Raw genomic sequence first — 19,032 nt, forward strand, 5'->3', positions numbered from 1 at the left:
AAGGGTCAAGGATGGAAAACCATACTGGATGCCCGTGATCTTCAAAATCTTAGACGGCACTGCATCACATACAGGAATGCATGTTGCATGGACAGCTTACACATCTGGAAAGGCACCATCAATGCTGAAAAGTTCTATAACAACATATGCTCTCATCCAGACGTTGTCTCTTTCAAGGAAGACCTTGCATTTTCCAACATGACAATGCCAGACCACATACTGCATCAATTACAACATCATGGCTGCGTAGAAGGACCAGAGAGCTAAAATGGCCAGCCTGCAGTCCAGATCTTTCAACCATAGAAAACATTTGGAGCATCATAAAGAGGAAGATGCGACAAAGAAGACCTAAGACAGTTGAGCAACTAGAAGCCTGTATTTGACAAGGATGGGACAACATTCCTATTCCTAAACTTGAGTAACTTGTCTTCTCAGTCCCCAGACGTTTGAGGACTGTTATAAAAAGAAGAGGGCATGCCACACAGTGGCAAACATGGCCTTGTCCCAACTTTTTTGAGATGTGTGGGTGCCATGAAATTTAAAATCAACTTATTTTCCCCTTAAAATTATACATTTTCTCAGTTTAAACATTTAATATGTCATCTGTTGTATTCTGAATAAAATATTGAAATATGAAACTTCCACATCATTGCATTCTGTTTTTATTCACAATTGGTACAGTGTCCCAACTTTTTTGGAATCAGGGTTGTTTTCATTGTTGTTATCATTATATAAAAATAAAACTTTTCATTGTTAGTTCATTTTAGCTCAGGTTCATTAAATAATATTAATTAACTTTTGATTTTAAAGAACCTTTGAAGCATGATTGTTAGTTCATGTTAATTAATGTTAGTTAACTAATGTTAACAAAAAAAAAACTTATTGTAAAGTGTTATTGTGAGTTATTATATCTTATTGTGATAGTTACAAACTTGTTCATGGTTTTTGAGGATGATTTTTTTTGTGTCGAGTAGTTCAATTTCAACAATAAACCATTATATTTATCGACTTAATGGGATAGTTCACCCAACAATTAAAATTCTGTCACTATTTACTCACCCTCAAGTTTTTCCAAACCTGTATGAGTTTCTTTTTTATGCTTAACACAAAATAAAATATTTTGAATTATGTCTGGAACCAAACAGTTGATGGGCCCAAATGTTTTTTTCTTCCATACTATGGAATTCAATTGGGCACATCAACTGTTTGGTTCCCCATATTCTTCAAAATATATTTTCTTTTGTGTTCAGTAGAAGAAAGAAATTCATACAGGTTTGGAACAAATTGAGGGTGAGTTATTGATGAGAGAATATTCATTTTTAGGTGAACGATCCCTTTAAATTTAAAATGTTTTTTTTGTCCCTGCTTCCTGCTAACAAATTGGAACCCAGTTAAAAACCATTGATGTAGGTTGTTCTTAAAACTTACTGTATTTTTTAAGCTGGTCAGTTGACAGGGCAGGGTTATCATTCAGCGTGTACTATTTTTTTTTATATATTAACAGAGCAGCATTAAATCAATAATCGCAGCAAGAACATTTGCGTATTTCTTGTGCTTGCCTCTTCAGCAGAGAAAAGACTGCAGCACCAGCATTCAATAGATCATTCTTTGAACATCCATAAAAATACCCCTACAGGCGTAACCCGTTTAGGAGCATTATATAAATTAAACAAAAGCTAATTAGCAAAGCAGTAAATAAAATGCATTATGTATTTTGCTATAAAACTGTGCTGTTTTATATCTACACTAGTTGGACAACTGCTTTCCATTTCCATGTGTTTAACTGCTATGGCTATTGTAGAATATAACAGTCTTGAACAGCAAAGCAACAGAAATAAAGGCAATAAATACCATAATGCCTTTGATGTTGACAGATTTTTTAAAATATATAACAGATATTACATTCAGTCAATCTTGAAAGAGAAGCTGACAGGATCATAAAGGATCATCAAGATCAGGCACGGACGGAGGTTTATTTTATTCCATCAGAGAATGACTCACTGTATCTGCCAAGAGTGCTGCGCTTTAATACAACACTGCAGTTAGCAAGGGAAAAGAGGTAAAACGGTTGCGTTTCACTAGGCAATGAAAAGGAGGTGTAGTCTATCGCTGAGACTGCTCCTAGAACACACACGTTTATATGTTCTGTACGTCGTAGGTGTACAACAAAGGAAATGCTTTTTCACCAGTGTGACTTACAGGAAATTACATGCAATGACAAGTACAACTGTCACACTTCAACACCTAATGAAATCATTCAAAATGACATACTTCTCTACTATATAGTAGGCGAAAAACAGTATGCATCAATATGTCCGATTTCACAGTATAGTCATAAAAGAGTAGGCAAAAGTACCCGGATGATCTACTACTTCGAGTTTCTGAAGTGATGAACACTTTAATATCCCATGAACCCGAGAGAGAGGATTTGTGAACGACAGCGAAGTGACATAACTAACACTGGTAAGTCACGTAATAATGACAACACGGGGGAATTGAGTAGATATACCGTAGTGTGTCTGGATTACATTCATACTGAACAGAACATACTTTTTTAGTGATCGTGAAGTAATTATTTATTCCAAATATCTACTTACTTAAGAGAGTAAGAGAGTGCCAAATGAAATCTGCAGTGATCAGGTGAATACAATAGTAACGTCAGAGCTCTCAGAAAATTCCCAGTATACAAGTTGGAAATACAATTTCTAAGAGGACTTGAATGGTTTTTCAAGATCATAATCTTATAATCACGACATGGCATGAATGCCCCATAATCTTTCAATAAGCAACAAAAAAATTAGAATTTAAATGTGAAATTCTTGTATCTCTCTGTTCATCCATTTTGGGTGGATTTTAGAGCTTGTTGCTACGCATTCTGCTACGCATTCTGTGATTGGCTTCTCTTCAAATGATGTATGCGGCGCTGCTTTGTATAACTGACTTAAGGTTTGATGACTCTGCTTAATTAAGTTACACTAAAAACATGAATTGTTTTCTGCTCGTTCAATTTACTTGATTAAAATGAGTTAATGCAGCACAATACTTAATTTCTTTCATTTAATTAGTGTTCATTTTATTTTGTAAAATGTCAGTTTACTAATCTATTTGTGTTCAGACTGTATTTTGTTGCACTAGGCAGTAAATTTCTTCCCAGTGTGCTTTGCTTGGGAAAGTCTTTTTCTATAATGCCTGATGACTTTGGAGAACCGACCAGAGACCATTCCTTTATACAGAATCTCTCCAGATCCTTCAGATTCACAGCTCTTCTCTTCACCCTCTCATTTTCTTCAGGGTTCAGGTAAGGGGACTGGGACGGCCATGGCAGAAGCTTCATTTTGTGCTCAGTGACTCATTTGTGTGTTGATTTTGATGTTTGTTTTGGATTGTTTTCCTGATGGAAGATCCAACCATAAATCATTATAAGATTTCTAGCAGAAGCAGTCAGGTTTAGATTTTTTTATCTGTTGGTATTTGCTAGAAGCCATGATACCATGTATCAGAAAAAGATGTCCAGGACCTCCACCAAAAAAAAAAAAAAATAGGCCCACAACAATAAAAATCCAGCGGTATATTTAACCATGTGCATGGGGTATTTTTGATCCCTGTCTGCACTAAACCCATCTAATGTGTGTTTGCTTTTTTATTTTCCTCTGACCATAGAACCAGGTTCCTTTTGAAGTTCCAGTCGTGCCTGACAACTGAATATGCTGGAGGAGCTTTTTTTTTTTTTTTGGATGAGCGAGGAGGACTTTTCTTGAAACCCTCCCAAACAACATATGGTGAATTCATTTTTTTATTTTATTATTTATTTTTACGCTTTCTGACCCCAAGACTCAACTAATCTCTGCAATTCTTCATGTTTGATCTTTGGAGATTCTTTGTTCACCCAAACTCTCCTCCTTGCCGTGCATTAGGACGATATACACACACGTCCTCTTCCAGGCAGATTCATAACATCTTTAGTTTCGTGAATTATTGCCATGATGGTGGAAATGTTTATGTTTAATGCTTTTTTCTTACAGCCACTTTCTATTTTGTGAAGCTCAACAATCTTTTCCTGCACATATTCTTTGGTTTACTCATTGTGATGAATGATTAAGGGGATTTGGCCTTTGTGTTTCCTCGTGCAACAGGAAGTCACGGCTGTACAATTTCATGCTCCTATGTTACCCTGGGGTGCTAAAACAAACATAAATATGAATGGGAATATACTTTTAGAGATATTTTACTGATAAAAATCCAATAATTGTGGCCAACATGCACTGGAGAAAAACACTTATTTCATAATGTGAGTTTCCCTCCACTTTCAATTGTTTTACTTCAATGAAAGGTTGAAATTTTGAGATTTTTTTTTAAAGATCAAAAGGATAAACAATTCAGATTTATTTTCACAGCCACCTTTGCTCATATTTACCAAGGGTGCCAAGATTATTGGAGGGCACTGTATATCCAGTTGGTTGTTATCGCAGAATAAACCCAAACCCAGGGGGATCAAGATGGTTCTTGAATCACCCTAAAGGGGTTTATTCTACGATAACAACCAGTTGGATGTACATAATTCCACTTATTACACATACATATTGCCACATATGTAAACAATTGAGAGAGAGAGAGAGAGAGAGAGAGAGAGAGAGAGAGAGAGAGAGAGAGAGAGAGAGAGAGAGAGAGAGAGAGAGAGAGAGAGAGAGAGAGAGAGAGAGAGAGAGAGAGAGAGTGTGTGCACTATGTAACTTTTCCGTCCTCTAGAAGTTGCCTATTCAAAACCAAGGTGTAGGTTGATGACGCCAAGTTTAAGCGCAGAATCTTGGGACATGTGGTCTTCACCTCACAAGGTGGAAAAGAATTTGGCTAGGACTTGGTTCATGGATGTGATTATTAACATTCCTGTAGTGTAAAGCAGAGCAGGACCGAGTGTTGTGGAGCTGAGCACGGCCGCTGGAGCGATTGTTAACAACAACACAACATTCGCCTCGTGAGCAGCAGGACTTTTATTTTGCCATAGTCACCGGTGCCATTTCCACTTTTCCAGGCATGAGTATGAGGTAACACAGCTCTGTTTATCATATTAGATACATCTGAGTGTGTTGAAAACGATGTTTTGACATTACTCTGTGCGTTCGTTCAGTGGCTGCTGTGACATTTGTTGCACACTGTAGTAAGAACAAAATGTTTTTGCAAAATAAAAGCGGAAACTGAAGGTAACTATGGCGCAGTTGACAGGCGACTCCCTCACACGTCCTGGTTCACTGGTTAAAATAGCAACTCTCTTACGATTTACAAAAGCAGAAAACATTTGGGATATTGTAAGAACTCAATTGAACAAAATATATAACAACGGTTTCATGTTTTTTTGCTGATTTTTTTTACATAGTGCACCTTTAAAAATGAAGCTGTATTAATTATGTTTCTGTGCTTCTGAATGTAGATTTATAGTATGATCTACTGTACATATAGATTAGTGTTTTAGCATTGTTTAAAATCAACATGCCCCTTTTCAGTGTCACAACTCTAGAATTATGAGTTTCCCACTTGTATATACAACTTTGCTTAGTGATTCATGCGTTCATATCTCTTAATGAGAATATTTCTGATTCCACTTAAAGGTCGTATTACTCAGTTCCAGCAGTTTTCCACACAAAGTATTTGATTTGAGTTATACCAAATGATTTGGCACAGCCTCTCATGTCAGCAATGTACCTGAATGAATAAGTGATCTATAAGTGATCATGTGTTTTACATTTATGCATTTTGCTGATGTTTTGTCCGGATGAGCTTGTAAGTGTATTCAAAGCATAGTTTTTTTCTTCAGTTTTCATATTCCCTGGGATTCGAACCCATGACCTTGGTGATGCAATTCCTAGATTTTCTAAAAAACCTGTTTATATGCACCGCGGAATCACATTTAATCAGGCTTTCCGAGTATCTGAACAGAGAGGTCCCCAGATGGAGTGAACTGTTCTTTCTGCATAGCGATATTTTTGATAGAGAACTCTGTAAGCAAGGATGATCTGAAGCGGTGATTTGAAACGGTCCAGAATGCTTTGTGTTTTTTGATGCATGCCTCCACATCTATCGTGGAGGCCTGATAAATTGCTTAATGCCTTTTAAATCTGCCACTGCCATTGCACTGATACCATTGGGCTAGAGGAAATGTGTGGCACCCCAGTATGAGGAATTTATGAGTTTTGTCAGCATTCATTACGGCCGTAGCCTCAAGGCAAAACAAAGGGAATTCAACTGTCTTGGCTCTCTGTTCCTCCTGTGGTTCCCCGGAGAGTTCAATGGCACACAGCGGTCAACCTGCGCACACAAACACACAAACACACACACACACACACACACACATACACAATCTCACCAGTGGATAGGATTTGCGGTTCAGTGCTCTTATGTGCTACAGGGATCAGGCTGAGCTGTGACCAGCCTGCACTACAGGGAAGCTTCAATCATCCAATATACCATCTCTCACATTTCCTTGTTTTGTATGATTTATGTTGGACCTAGAAAGATGGAAAATCCTTAGAAAAGCAACTGTCTGAATGGACTCTTTTCTTTTCTTAGTTCTCAGAACATGTCAAGAGTGCCTGGCGATTAAGGGGTGCACAATATAGTGGTTCCATATCAAGCACTATTAGAAATTTATCAGCATGATAATTCCCATACTGCCCTAACGTAAGGTACATGTTGAGAACTTTTTACTGGACTGAACTTTTTATGGACCCTTGAACTTGGCCAATTGTGAACTACTTATTTATTTATTTGTTTGGAAAAGATCCATTTACAAGCTCCATTTATATTTAATTGTGAAAAAAGAAAACTGGCAGCACCAGTTCATCATAAAGAATATTGTGAAACTGTTTTACGGGTATTACAGAATGGCATATTGCTTCCTATGTATATATTTTAAAACATATAACTGTTTATAATTAAGTAACGTTAACTACCAAAATCTACTTTTTACCTTAAAATGCAGGTAACCACTGTGATAGCACAGGTGGTCCAGTTTAAATGCCATATGATGAATCGAGTTCAAGTAGCCTGTTCATAAAACGTGTCCAAATGTCATGGACAGCAGTGCTGTGAAGGTGACTATGGAAATGTAATAAGTTACAGTTACCCTATTTAAAATGTTATTCATAGTTACTTTAAAGTAGGGTAGACCGGTTGTAACGCTTTTTTTTCTTCAGCACCTAAAACTGTACTCCAAGTGATATGCCACAACAACAGTTTGACCCCACTTTATATTAAGTGGCCTTAAGTACTATGTACTTACATCAAAAATAAGTACAATGTACTTACTGTGTTCAAATTGCATTGCAAAACACCGTTGCTGATATTGAGGTGGATACGGGTAGAGTTAGGGACAGGTGTGGTGGTGTGCGTAAGTTTAAGCATAGGGTTAGGTGTAAGGGAAGTGTCAACTGTTTAATTATAAATGTAACTACAGAAATTAATTACAGATGCAATAACATGCAGGTATTTTTTTTAAATATAAGTAAAAACATGTATGTACACAATAAGTGCATTGTATCAAATGATTAATTACAATGTTAGTACATAGTAGTTAAGGCCACCTAATATAAAGTGGGACCAACAGGGCTATTTTAAATGAATGGCTACAACAATAAACTGTGTGAATATGGGAAGTGTGTTTGCATAGTGTGTGTTTGTGCACACACGTGTGTGTTTGTTTGTGCATGTCTGTGCCTGCGCATTATTATACTACAACAAAATATCTTTTTTTTTTTTTATTACTTTCTTACCTCAGAGTTTGATTTTCTGATGTAGCTACAGGAGAGAAAGCAACACCGACTAAAAAAACCTCCATGTGGGATCGTAAAGGAAGCCAGAGGAAACTGAAACTGTCATATGACTCCTATCTTATCTACCTGTGATTCGTGGAATTGGTAGTGAAACAACTCTCCCTGTGTTACAACTATTCCTGGTCTCCTGTAGTGTAACTGGCTACATTTGATTACTTTTTGATTATACTTTGTATTCAATTTTCTAACAAATGTTTTTAACTGTTAATCATCCTGAATCATTTAAACCAGGCAGGTTTAACCCTACAGTAGAGCATAACATCATGACTACTGTCAGACATTCAAAATCCTTCACTTGAATTAAGATTATAACAATTTCAATTTAAAGTACAGCCACCACAAAATCACAATATAGCACCTCTTTTTATTTTGAGATTGTTCTGATGCTAAATACAAATTTAAAATCATAACAAGAAATGGTCTGATACTGTTTTTGAAATCAAATCGTTGCATAGCTAAGAAACATCTGCCGTGGAAAAAAATGAATCCTCAGGTTTGACATTGAAACCTTCAATGTCGATAGCATTTTAATAGTTGGCAAACATATTTTTATCTGTTGTATTTGCACCCTTTTCTGATTTCTGGATGAAATGATTTTTCCAGCACTGGAACACATTTTTATCAGTCGCCATGGTGGCCACTCTCAGACCGGTTGTAGCCTAAAGCTTTCAGCAGCAATGGGGATTTATGTAATTGGCAGACACTAAATTCAAACAAGAGAGACCAAAAGCATCAGAATAGCATCTAAACAGCCTTTCAATGACAGGAGGCATCATGCACATCAAAAACAGGCAAAGCATTAATATTATTCAACATACCCTAGATTTTACAGAAAATATTCAGATGTAACCCCCTTTGTAATCATTAACATTTTCATAAATAACTGCAATTTAATTACATTTTTTCTCAGTAAAGTTACAGTTACTCCCCAACACTTATAGACAGTGCTAGCCATACACACAGAGACAAAGCATCAGCAGGGTAACACACACAACTGAAATTAAGCAATGAAAACTAACATTAAATGTAACAAAACAACCTATTACTGATAACAAAATTTAGAAGAAACAAAACTGCTCAATAAAATATATACACAGATACTTCTGGGATTGTCTTTTTATGGTTTTACACTATAGATAATATGATTATTCATATTTTATACTTTATTTACAATTTTTCACCATGTATGGTTAGGTAGCAGTTAACCAACAGTGAACAGGCAACCGTTTTATTTTTGTAACAATTACAAAAAAAATATTATAGAATGCACCTTTGCCATCATCTAATGCTCACATTAAGTGCATCTTTAAAAATGTAATCTCAAAACATACATTTTCATACTGTATACATTACAATGATGCCTAAATTCACTTTAAAATTAACTTAAATGTATTTGCTTTTAATTTTTTATTTATTTACACACAACGGTGGAGTATATTAATATTATATACACCGATCCTAATATTGTGTTGGTCAAGAAAGAAAACATGACTCATCAGACCAGGCCACCTTTTTCCATTGCTCAGCGGTCCAGTTCTGATGCTCACGTGCCACTTTCGGCGGTGGACAGGGGTCAGCATGGGCACCCTGACTGGTCAGCGGCTATGCAGCCTATACGCAACAAACTGTGATGCACTGTGTATTCTGACACCTTTCTATTAGAAACATCTTTAACTTCTTGAGCAATTTAAGCTAGTTGCTGTTTGATCGGACCACACTGTCCAGACTTTCGCTCCCCGTGTGCATCAATGAGCCTAGGCCGTTCGTGACCCTGGCCAGTTATCTAGCCATCCCAATTTGGCCCTTGTCAAACTCGTTAAAATCCGTTCGCTTGCCCATTACTCCTGCTTCTAACATATGAACTTTTGAGGACTAAATGTTCAATATAACATTTTTGCCTAATATACCACACCCACTAACAGGTGCCGTGATGAAGAGATAATCAGTGTTATTCACACCGGTCATAATGTTATGCCAGATTGGTGTAAATAAATTTGGTTATCATAAAATGAAAATAATTATCAGCCATAATTCTAATATTGATGTAAGGTTCAGTACTATGTGCCACCTAACATTCAATAAACTATTAAATGTATTAGTAATAATTATTTGAAAAACAATTAATCTGAATTCATATGGGTCATTAGCATATCTGTGTGCTGTTTACGCTTCCCACACAACATACCAACTCGTACAGAATTCAGAGCCTGAACTATCCGCTTCATAAACTAGGCAGTCAGATCCTCAGCAAGCCCTTAACAGTGTTGGAAACTGAAATTTATTGATTAAAAATGAAGCCTGGGGATGCAAAAACACTGTCACATACAACAGCCCGGACAGGTATTACCCAAAGCTTGTTATCATGCCGTTATACAATATCTCGCTGCAGAATTTGCTACCTTTAAGAACGTTAAAGTTGGCAGCCTGCCATGCATAATGAGATCAAAAGCGAATTTGATGCGTGGAATTCAATCGTTGCAAAGAAAACGGGCTGGGAGATTAAAATTAGGTTCTAACTTCTATCTGTGGCTGTCTTAGAATGAGGATTGACATGAAACACTCGGAAAAAAAGATGCAAATAGATCGAGCAATTAGATGGCATTCTGTCTGCTCGGTTACTGGTACTGCCATGGCAATACAGACAGGGCAGATAATGCACTACACTCTTCCAATCCCTGCACTTCTCTGCTGTAATTTTCTGTTTATTTTTCCCTAGTTTCCCTTTTTTACACCGCTACTAGCACACAGTTCTATGCTGCTATTCTTTAGTCAAGAATTCGATTATACTCAACATTTAAACAGACTTTGGTCTCTCAGGTCCTCTATGAATAGGGCTATTGATATGGATAGCTTCGCCTCTCGTTGGTGTTCCAGAGAAAAATGTGTATTTGTCAATGTAATTAATGAGTCCTGGTAAAAAAAGATACTGAACCGGACACACACACACACAAAAAAAAGATTGTTTTTGTTGCAACCTTGAGCTACACTTGATTCAGTTAGGCTGGTGTTTAAAACTGGATGTGGGACATTTGGCCTGGAATAGATCACTGAAACAACTTGCAGTTTAGAGTTTTTTAACAAATGTAAGTTTCCTACCCTCTTCAAAACTGTACCATGCAATAGTGACCGTATCTGATCAAAATAGTACTTGTTTTTTTCCTTTTAGTTGGCGGCATACAATGATTCTGAATGATTATCATAAACATACAGTATGCTGTTTACATGGTATTCAAATGTATATCAAGGAATATCATGGTGTTACCATCCAATGTCTATATCACAAAACAAATTAAAAATATATATTATGCTAATTTAAAGGCTCTTTGTTTTGTTTTGGAGGTCTCCTACAACAGGTTTACATGTACAACCAACTAAACCACGCCCCCTCCGCATGTAACCTCATTTCAAATGCAAAGATGTCAGCCAATCACAACAGTAGGTGTTTTCCCTGAAGACTCACAGCAGACACGCCCCTTGAAACAGAGCATTCAAGCCAGAGGGCTAATATCAGTAAAGAAAAATGCCTTTATTTCTAAATTATGACATTTCTTGATGTAAAAACTATAACAATATAAGTACACCTAAGGAAACATTATAAAATAATAAAAGAATCCATGCCATGGGACCTTTAAGCCGGGTGCACACTGTGCGATTTCTCCTACGATTTTGCGGTCTGAGACAATTTTTACAAATCCTAAAAGATCCTAGGCTAAAATCTGACGTCTTTGATCGTTAGTTTGACATGCTCACCGGCAGCCGATTAATGACCGCTGCGATCAAATTTAACCTCAGACGAAATTCTGCCAGTGTCAGAAGATTTGCCGCACAATTCTGCAGTGTGACTTCTCCTACGACGACAGTCAAATATCTCGGTGTCTCAAGTCAAACTCTGACCAAAACTAGAGCAAGAGATTTCTTTGTAGCCAGCATTTCAGTCCCGCGTGTAATGCAGCTCACCGTCACCGAACGCGTCATTCATTGATGATATAAAACTCTGGACGAGTTTTCTTGCGTGCATCCAATTTTGGCCGGTCTGACATTAAAGGGTCATGAAACCCCAAAACACTTTTTTTGAGATGTAAACAGATATGTATAGGCTGCACATCATTGAAAACACTAAGGGTACTCCTTAATGGTATTCATATGTGAAAATAGTTATTTTTGCATTTTTCAGAGCGATTTCTGTCTTCCGGTTTGAAAAGCTTAGTCGGAGCAACGTCACAAATGCTGACGTCGGCACGGCCTTTTCGGCCCAAGTATGGGCTGCTGGGCACATGCTGACGTCGACCGCTCCGAGCGATTCTCGATATATATTCATGACATAAAGGTCATTCAGTCCAATCCCTGCGCTGTAGTATGCATACAAGATAATTTAGTTAATATGCATGAGACAGTCACTTCTGTCAGGCTCGTCTTCCATCATTATTGTAGAGATATGGTGGGGAAGTTTTGGAAGCAGCGTGCGGAAAAGTCACGGAGGAAAGCTAGGCGTTGTGCTGATACGAAGTAACGTAAAGGGCGCCGAGCGAGCTGTAACCGGCGCCGTCTGTGGAAGCCTTTGCTACAAAGGCTCGGTAAAGTAAGATTCACCTGAGGAATCGCACGCCGAACCTGCAAGCGTTGACTATCTATGTCAGGAGTGCAAAATAACCAATCTGTAATCTGTAGGCTAATGAACAAAAGCCACGTCCTCTCCGTTTTATTTGTCGTCACAGCCATGCACTAAACCGCATGTGTTCGGGCTCTTAGTGAAACAGTGTGCTGCATATTTGGACAAATATAGATTTAGCTGCCGAGTGATAGACAGCGCGGATCGTCACGGCAATGCGCGGTCGAGACTAGCCTCAAACCTCTTCGCTTTTACACCGATCTAGAATTACACATCTCTATCACATCGCATGTTGGGTGGTTCACGGTCTCTTATCACGTCGGCGCGTTGTTCATCTTGCCAAACAGCGTGCATATTTGGACAAATATAGTTTTATCACGTTTGCAAAATATTTCGTCATGCAGAATAACATTTATTTTCATTTCTCACTGAATTATGCTGGTTTGAATATGAAGAGCTGAATGATTTGCGATCTCTGCTGCACGCCACTCATAGCGCTCTCATTCGCTGTACTCATCCCTCATTTAATCTCACTGTGGTAAACAATGCCAACGTGAACCAAGAACATGTCTCAGATCCGCTGTAACTGCTGCTGTTGGTATCGCTAATCTTAATGCACCTACTGACACTCCCCTATTTATGCAAACATTCCCTCTTTCCACACAATACCATCCCACCTTTTCACAGTCGACCACTCCCCTTTTAACAAGCTTTTTCAAATCGAAGGTGTGAAAAAACACCGCTGCAGCAGGGGGGTTTCATGACCCTTTAATGACAACTGAGATCCTACAGTGTGACATGACTTACAGCGGGGATCATGTTCGTACAGTCTGACAAGCACCATCCGCAAAGGATTTTGAAAAATGTGTGCAGGACGCATCAGACGGCCAAATTGTGGACAATTCCGGTGAGAAATGAACCTAGGGGTAGTTAACAGATGGTTACCGAGTAGATCGGTCTCTGGGATGCATTTTCATGAATATCGAATGTAAAGAGTTTTATCTCTAAAAACAGATTAGCTTTTAACGCTTGTCTATGGGGCACAGAGTAGTGAAATTAAATCGCTAGTTAATATCACTAACAAGGCTCAAAATAGCCTCACACTAACACAGCAGCATAATGAGGGTCCCTACATGCAAACCGAAGCATTGAGAACTTTGTAAGAGTACAAACAGTTTAATAAGAAGATACTTTATAAACACAGTGCATTACGCGTTCATGGACAGGTGCCATCTTGGAAAACAGTCTCGACTCATCAAGCCACGAGCGATGTGATGAACTGTGACTTGGAATCTCATATGGTCCGTTGTTTCCGGAAGAAAGCACTGAACACGACAGAGAAAATAAATAAATAAAAATAAAAATGTCCATGTTATTACATTTTACAAACTTAGTTCCTATCAGCTCACTTAGAACAGCGCTCGTGGATCGATTCGTCGAGACTGTTTTCCAAGATGGCACCCGTCCATGAACGCGTAATGCACTGTGTTTATAAAGTATCTTCTTATTAAACTGGTTGTACACTTACAACGTTCTCAATGCTTCTGTTTGCATGTAGGGACCCTCATTATGCTGCCGTGTTAGTGTGAGGCTATTTTGAGCCTTGTTAGTGATATTAACTAGCGATTTAATTTTACCACCGTGTCTACCCTGTGCCCCATAGACAAGCACTATAAGCTAATCTGTTTTTAGAGATTTTCATGAAAACACATCCCAGAGAACGATCTACTCGGTAACCATCTGTTAATTACCCCTAGGTTTATTTCTCACCGGAGTTGTCCTTTAAATCCCTCCTTCCCCCGAGCTACTCTGCTCTGATTGGCAAGATGGTCCAGTCTGTTGTGATTGGTCTACCCTGTCGGAAACAAAACACCACATAAAATGTAGCTACTTCCTAAAGCTCAGCGATTGTACATAAAGTAAAGACCGCAACAACAACGCCGATTTTTACCATATCAATCCGAGCGTGAGTCCAATGATGAAATATTGGAAGAACTAGTTATTTAACCCAAACCTCCATCGCAAGCACGACTTGAGCAGGACATTTCTCAGTGATACGCTACTCATTTTGGGGTACATTATGAGATGTTGCAACTAATTCATTAACAAGTGTGTCCCCATCAACAAATCCATGTGTATATTTCTAATTTACTGCGGTGCACTTGTGTGAACTGTATCAATAGCCCCTTTCACACTGCGATTCCGGCAAATACACGGATAATGCGACCCGCCATTTGTTCCTGGGTCGCTAGATTTGGTCCATTCACACTGCCAGCGAAATACCGTAATATGTGCACTTTTCACACACAACCCGTAACGGTCCCGGTGTCGAGTTGACATGTGACATACTGATGTGACGTATAATGGCGAGCGATCTCCGCTTCAGCGCGGATAGTAAGGAGCTCCGTGGTCTCGACTTGTGTCCAGTTTGCACACATTTCTGCTTGTTTAATTTTAGTTTCTTTTGTATACGAACACTCTCTGCGTTTAAAACACCGACTAGCTCTTCTGGCACTGCAGGGTTGTATTATTGAAAAAACAAGCTCTAGGAGTCGCACGATAACTACGTACACGTTGCGGCATTAGTTTCGGCTTTTGTTCACACAGCGCTTGTCCCGGGGTCGAATACCGCAATATTACTAGGTCCTCGACCCGGGTCGAATTCGGTAATCAATCCCGGGACGTGGTTGCTTTCACACAGAAGACGACCCGACAATGTTCCGGGAATATTGCGGGTCCGACGTGCAGTGTGAAAGGGGCTAATAACAGTGCATGATTTAGCCAAACACTAATAATGCAAATTACAACAAACGTTTATGAAACAAATCTTGCTCCATCCTTTATCTTTACTCAAAGTAGTAAGAACTACAGACAGGGGCGTAGCACCAAATTTTGGGCCCTGGGTACAAACCATCTTGCTGGGCCCCCGTACCATGTATGTGTATGTATAGAAAACTGACTTCTAAGGCCCCCCCCCTGCCTCGGGCCCTGGTTACTCAGTACCCTTTATCCCCCCAGTCCCACGCCCCTGACTACAGACAATCTCCATTAAAACACAGTTTTAGGTAGTAACACAAAACTTCATATTTTGAACACCCGGTAGAAGATATATAGATCAATAATTATTCATACTGACAGGCTGTGGCTATTCTGAGGAGTAAGCTAGTCCAAATAAACTGGGCACTGACCCATCTTTCATGAGCAAGCATTTTGTGAATCCCACGTTGAACTCTGAGATTTGAGAAGCAGTCATCAGTAAAATCCCGCATTGAAGGGCAGGTCAAATTGTTCTCGGATCTAAACCCTAACTCAGTGGGTTTAAAAAAAAGGACTCGTTTAAAGTTGATTCTTTCATTTGAGAGACAATAAATGTATGTATTGTGCACTTGGACTGTACAATAGGCCTAATCGAATAATTGAAAAACCATAATAGGGGCACTTTAAAGTTTGATAAGTTATAAATACTGAAAGTCTGTGGTTCAGTAGTTGTTGTTTTTAGAATTTTAATGAGCAACAAGTGCTTAATATGTAATTATTTTGTGGAATCATCTGCACATCATGCATAGTATGCAAATTGTAAAAAAAAAGAACGAAAAAAAAACATTTAGTTATACCAATGGTCTGCTCCAAGGATGTGAAAAGCAGGATGCTCAGAAGTTCATTTGCATTTCGCTAACTTAAGATGACTGACAGGTTAATGCAATAGAATGCAACAAAATGATTGCACTCATAAATCACTATAAAATACTCATGCACAGATGGATGAGTATTCGGTGTGATTTATGGGTGGGCAGCTGGACAACTGCAATGACATCGCTATATTTTGCTATAGGCCTTATACGTTTGTTTTTATTCTAGATAGATGAAAAGGTTTCTATATTTATGGTGTCTGGATCTATATGTCAAATGTGTTTTTGTCTGAACATGCCATATGTAAGACATATTGGTGAAGAGCTAATGAAAAACGTACTCCTTAAATCTCTGATAGGTTGCGTCGAGGCTGCTCTCCCTTGATCATGAACACAGGGGGCGCTGTTTGTGTGGGAAACGTTGTCAAATTCAGCTTGCGCTGGAGACAGGCTTGATTCACAAAAAAACATTTGACCAATTCATTTTGTTAAGAAGGGGGGGGGGGGGGGGGGGAAATCACAAAAATGTTTAATTTGTAAATCCTTTCTAGGAAGATAGATAGATAGATAGATAGATAGATAGATAGATAGATAGATAGATAGATAGATAGATAGATAGATAGATAGATAGATAGATAGATAGATAGATAGATAGATAGATAGATAGATAGATAGACTGGTCAGGGTTTGTTTTTACAGTCTGGCTGTAATATTTGCGAAATTGCTCAATAAGACATTTTTTAAAAAAAAGGTAATTTTCCATAAATTAGAATAAACCGGAGACTTTCTGTAGGCCAACTGACAGATGACATGTTAGCAAAAGAATCGCATACTTTTGTCTGCTCGCGCTCGTGTGTGTGTGCGTGCGCGCGCGCGTGTTTACTCCCTCCCAATTCTCCGCATCTCATGATCCTGTGAGCGTCTCTAGGTGATTTAGCGCCGCCAGTCCGAAGCAGGTGTTCAACATGGCGATCTCGGGACTCGGATCTCACTCTATTTCACTCTTTTTCTGCGTGATTTTAGCAACGCTTCTGCGTAAAGGTAAGACAAGCGGAGCATGTATGAAAGCTTGTGTTTAGTGTCAAAGCGAGAGCAGTGTGTAAACAACATATGTAACACTTGCGCACGTCCCTGATGCTGTGCAAAGCGCTCATAGTTTACCTGCAACAGTCTGCATGGGGGAAAAAAAGCTTTCATGTGAAGAGTTCTTTAGCAGGTTACGTTTGACTGTTCTGAATGGTGTTTTTTTGTTTGTTTGGCTGGAGAAAAGTACTGTCCAGATGCTGTACAGTAACCTTGTGCTGCTGATGAGAGGGACGCAAGTCCGTATCACATAGCTCAGAAGTCAACATTACATGCGGATGATCTGAACACGACTATACGAGTGTTCTTATGTATTTAATGCGCATGTTTAACAGATTTTTAAACGAGTAACGCGCGCATTGCAGAGTAATAAACACTTGCATCCACTTTATAGAGTGAAAGCGGCATTGCGCACGCTTGCTAATGTTTCTCTAAATATACTGGTCATCTTCAGTTATTTTTTCGATCTTATATACGTGCGTTGTCATTTTACCGAGTCGGCTAATGTTGTGTTGGTGTTGTTTTCAGCTTAAGGTAGTTTCCCTGCCTTGCATGGGAAACGCTCCTCCGTTAGATGGAGCACGCTGTGAGGTTCGCTATGGCAAGCTGTTTTAACATTTATCACTTACAGCTACTACTAGCCAACTCCAAGTTATTTTACTAGTATGCCAACTTATTGTAATTACTGGTAATCCAATCGTGTCTACTATGGCACAAATATTCACTGGATACTACCAAGGCATAGCCATCATTTCAGAATTGAGGGGGACAGAAAAAAATCTAATGTAATACCCGTATATTCTGACCTTTGTCTGATTGACAAGTTTTATTGTTCTTATCTCTTATATTTGGCTATAACAAATGAAATGCACTGCTGAAAAATAACCAATAATTTTAATGTTCTATAATATTTTCTTAATGACAATTTTATAATTGGTTTATGGAGACCTATTGTGAACACTTGTGCATTAAAGGGATAGTTCACCCAAAAATGAAAATTAGCCCATGATTTACACACACTCGTCATCCTATAGTGCATATGGCATTCTTCTTTCAGACGAATAAAATCAGAGTTGTATTAAAACATTCCTGGCTTTTCCAATCATTATGATGGCAGTGACTTCTTGTTTTGTTTTTGAAGTCCATAAAAGTGCATCTATCACTAAAAATAATCTCTGTGAATCCTTCTGAAGCTAAGTGATGTGTTTGTGTAAGAAAATATTCATAATTAAACTTTATAGACTAAAATAACTAGCGTCCCACTGACTGCCATACACATCTATTTACGGCGAAAGAGTAACCCTTGACCCTTGAATCCTATGGGTGTACTGACCAACGCAGAAGAGCAGAGGATAGACCAAAACAAAACACCGGTCATGAATTAGAGTCTAAAATAAGCATTTTTAAAGAGAAATGCAGAGGATTTTGATATAAGAGAAGAGGAGCTTGAGTTTGTTGCCCAACTCCTGTTTGAACCGTGAGAGGCGTCAAAGCTTGGGATGCTCCTACATTCTGCATAATGCATTGTGCCAGGGGTTACTCTTTTGGCGTAAGTCAACTTGAAAGAAGAATGTCATTCACTAGGATGACTTGAGTAAATCATAGGCTAGTTTCCATTTTTTGGGTGAACTATCCCTTTAAGTCATTATAGATTTCATACGATGTTAAAATCTTTTTTTAAAGCCACTTTAAAGCTACACTGTGTGATATTTTCCCCCATCTAGCAGTGAAAAGGTATATGACTATCCAGTTTCTGTTCCTCTCAATTCTGATTTCGTTTTAACTCCTACGGTGGCCGATTTAGTTGACATGGCAATCCCCCTCTTCACATTCGACACAGTGCCATCGAGTGTTGAAACGCGAAAGGCGAAGCTTGAATTTATGGGTA

The 19,032-nt window shown here is 38.5% G+C and overlaps 1 protein-coding gene across 3 annotated transcripts in view; it reads left to right on the forward strand.

Annotated features, from left to right (window-relative positions):
- Positions 1–16,948: 16,948 nt before the first annotated feature.
- Positions 16,949–19,032, forward strand: part of cadm1b (cell adhesion molecule 1b) — a 255,542-nt gene continuing 253,458 nt past the window's right edge. Inside the window, exon 1 of one of the 3 annotated variants that reach the window (XM_067451163.1) lies at positions 16,949–17,102. In XM_067451163.1, the coding sequence (XP_067307264.1) occupies positions 17,027–17,102 (76 nt within the window). In that variant the 5' untranslated portion in view covers positions 16,949–17,026. The remainder of the gene's footprint in view (positions 17,103–19,032) is intronic. The other 2 variants (XM_067451165.1, XM_067451164.1) reach the window with 2 other exon arrangements.

The sequence above is a fragment of the Pseudorasbora parva genome, chromosome 8 (assembly GCF_024679245.1).
Source record: "Pseudorasbora parva isolate DD20220531a chromosome 8, ASM2467924v1, whole genome shotgun sequence".
Taxonomy (NCBI): domain Eukaryota; kingdom Metazoa; phylum Chordata; class Actinopteri; order Cypriniformes; family Gobionidae; genus Pseudorasbora; species Pseudorasbora parva.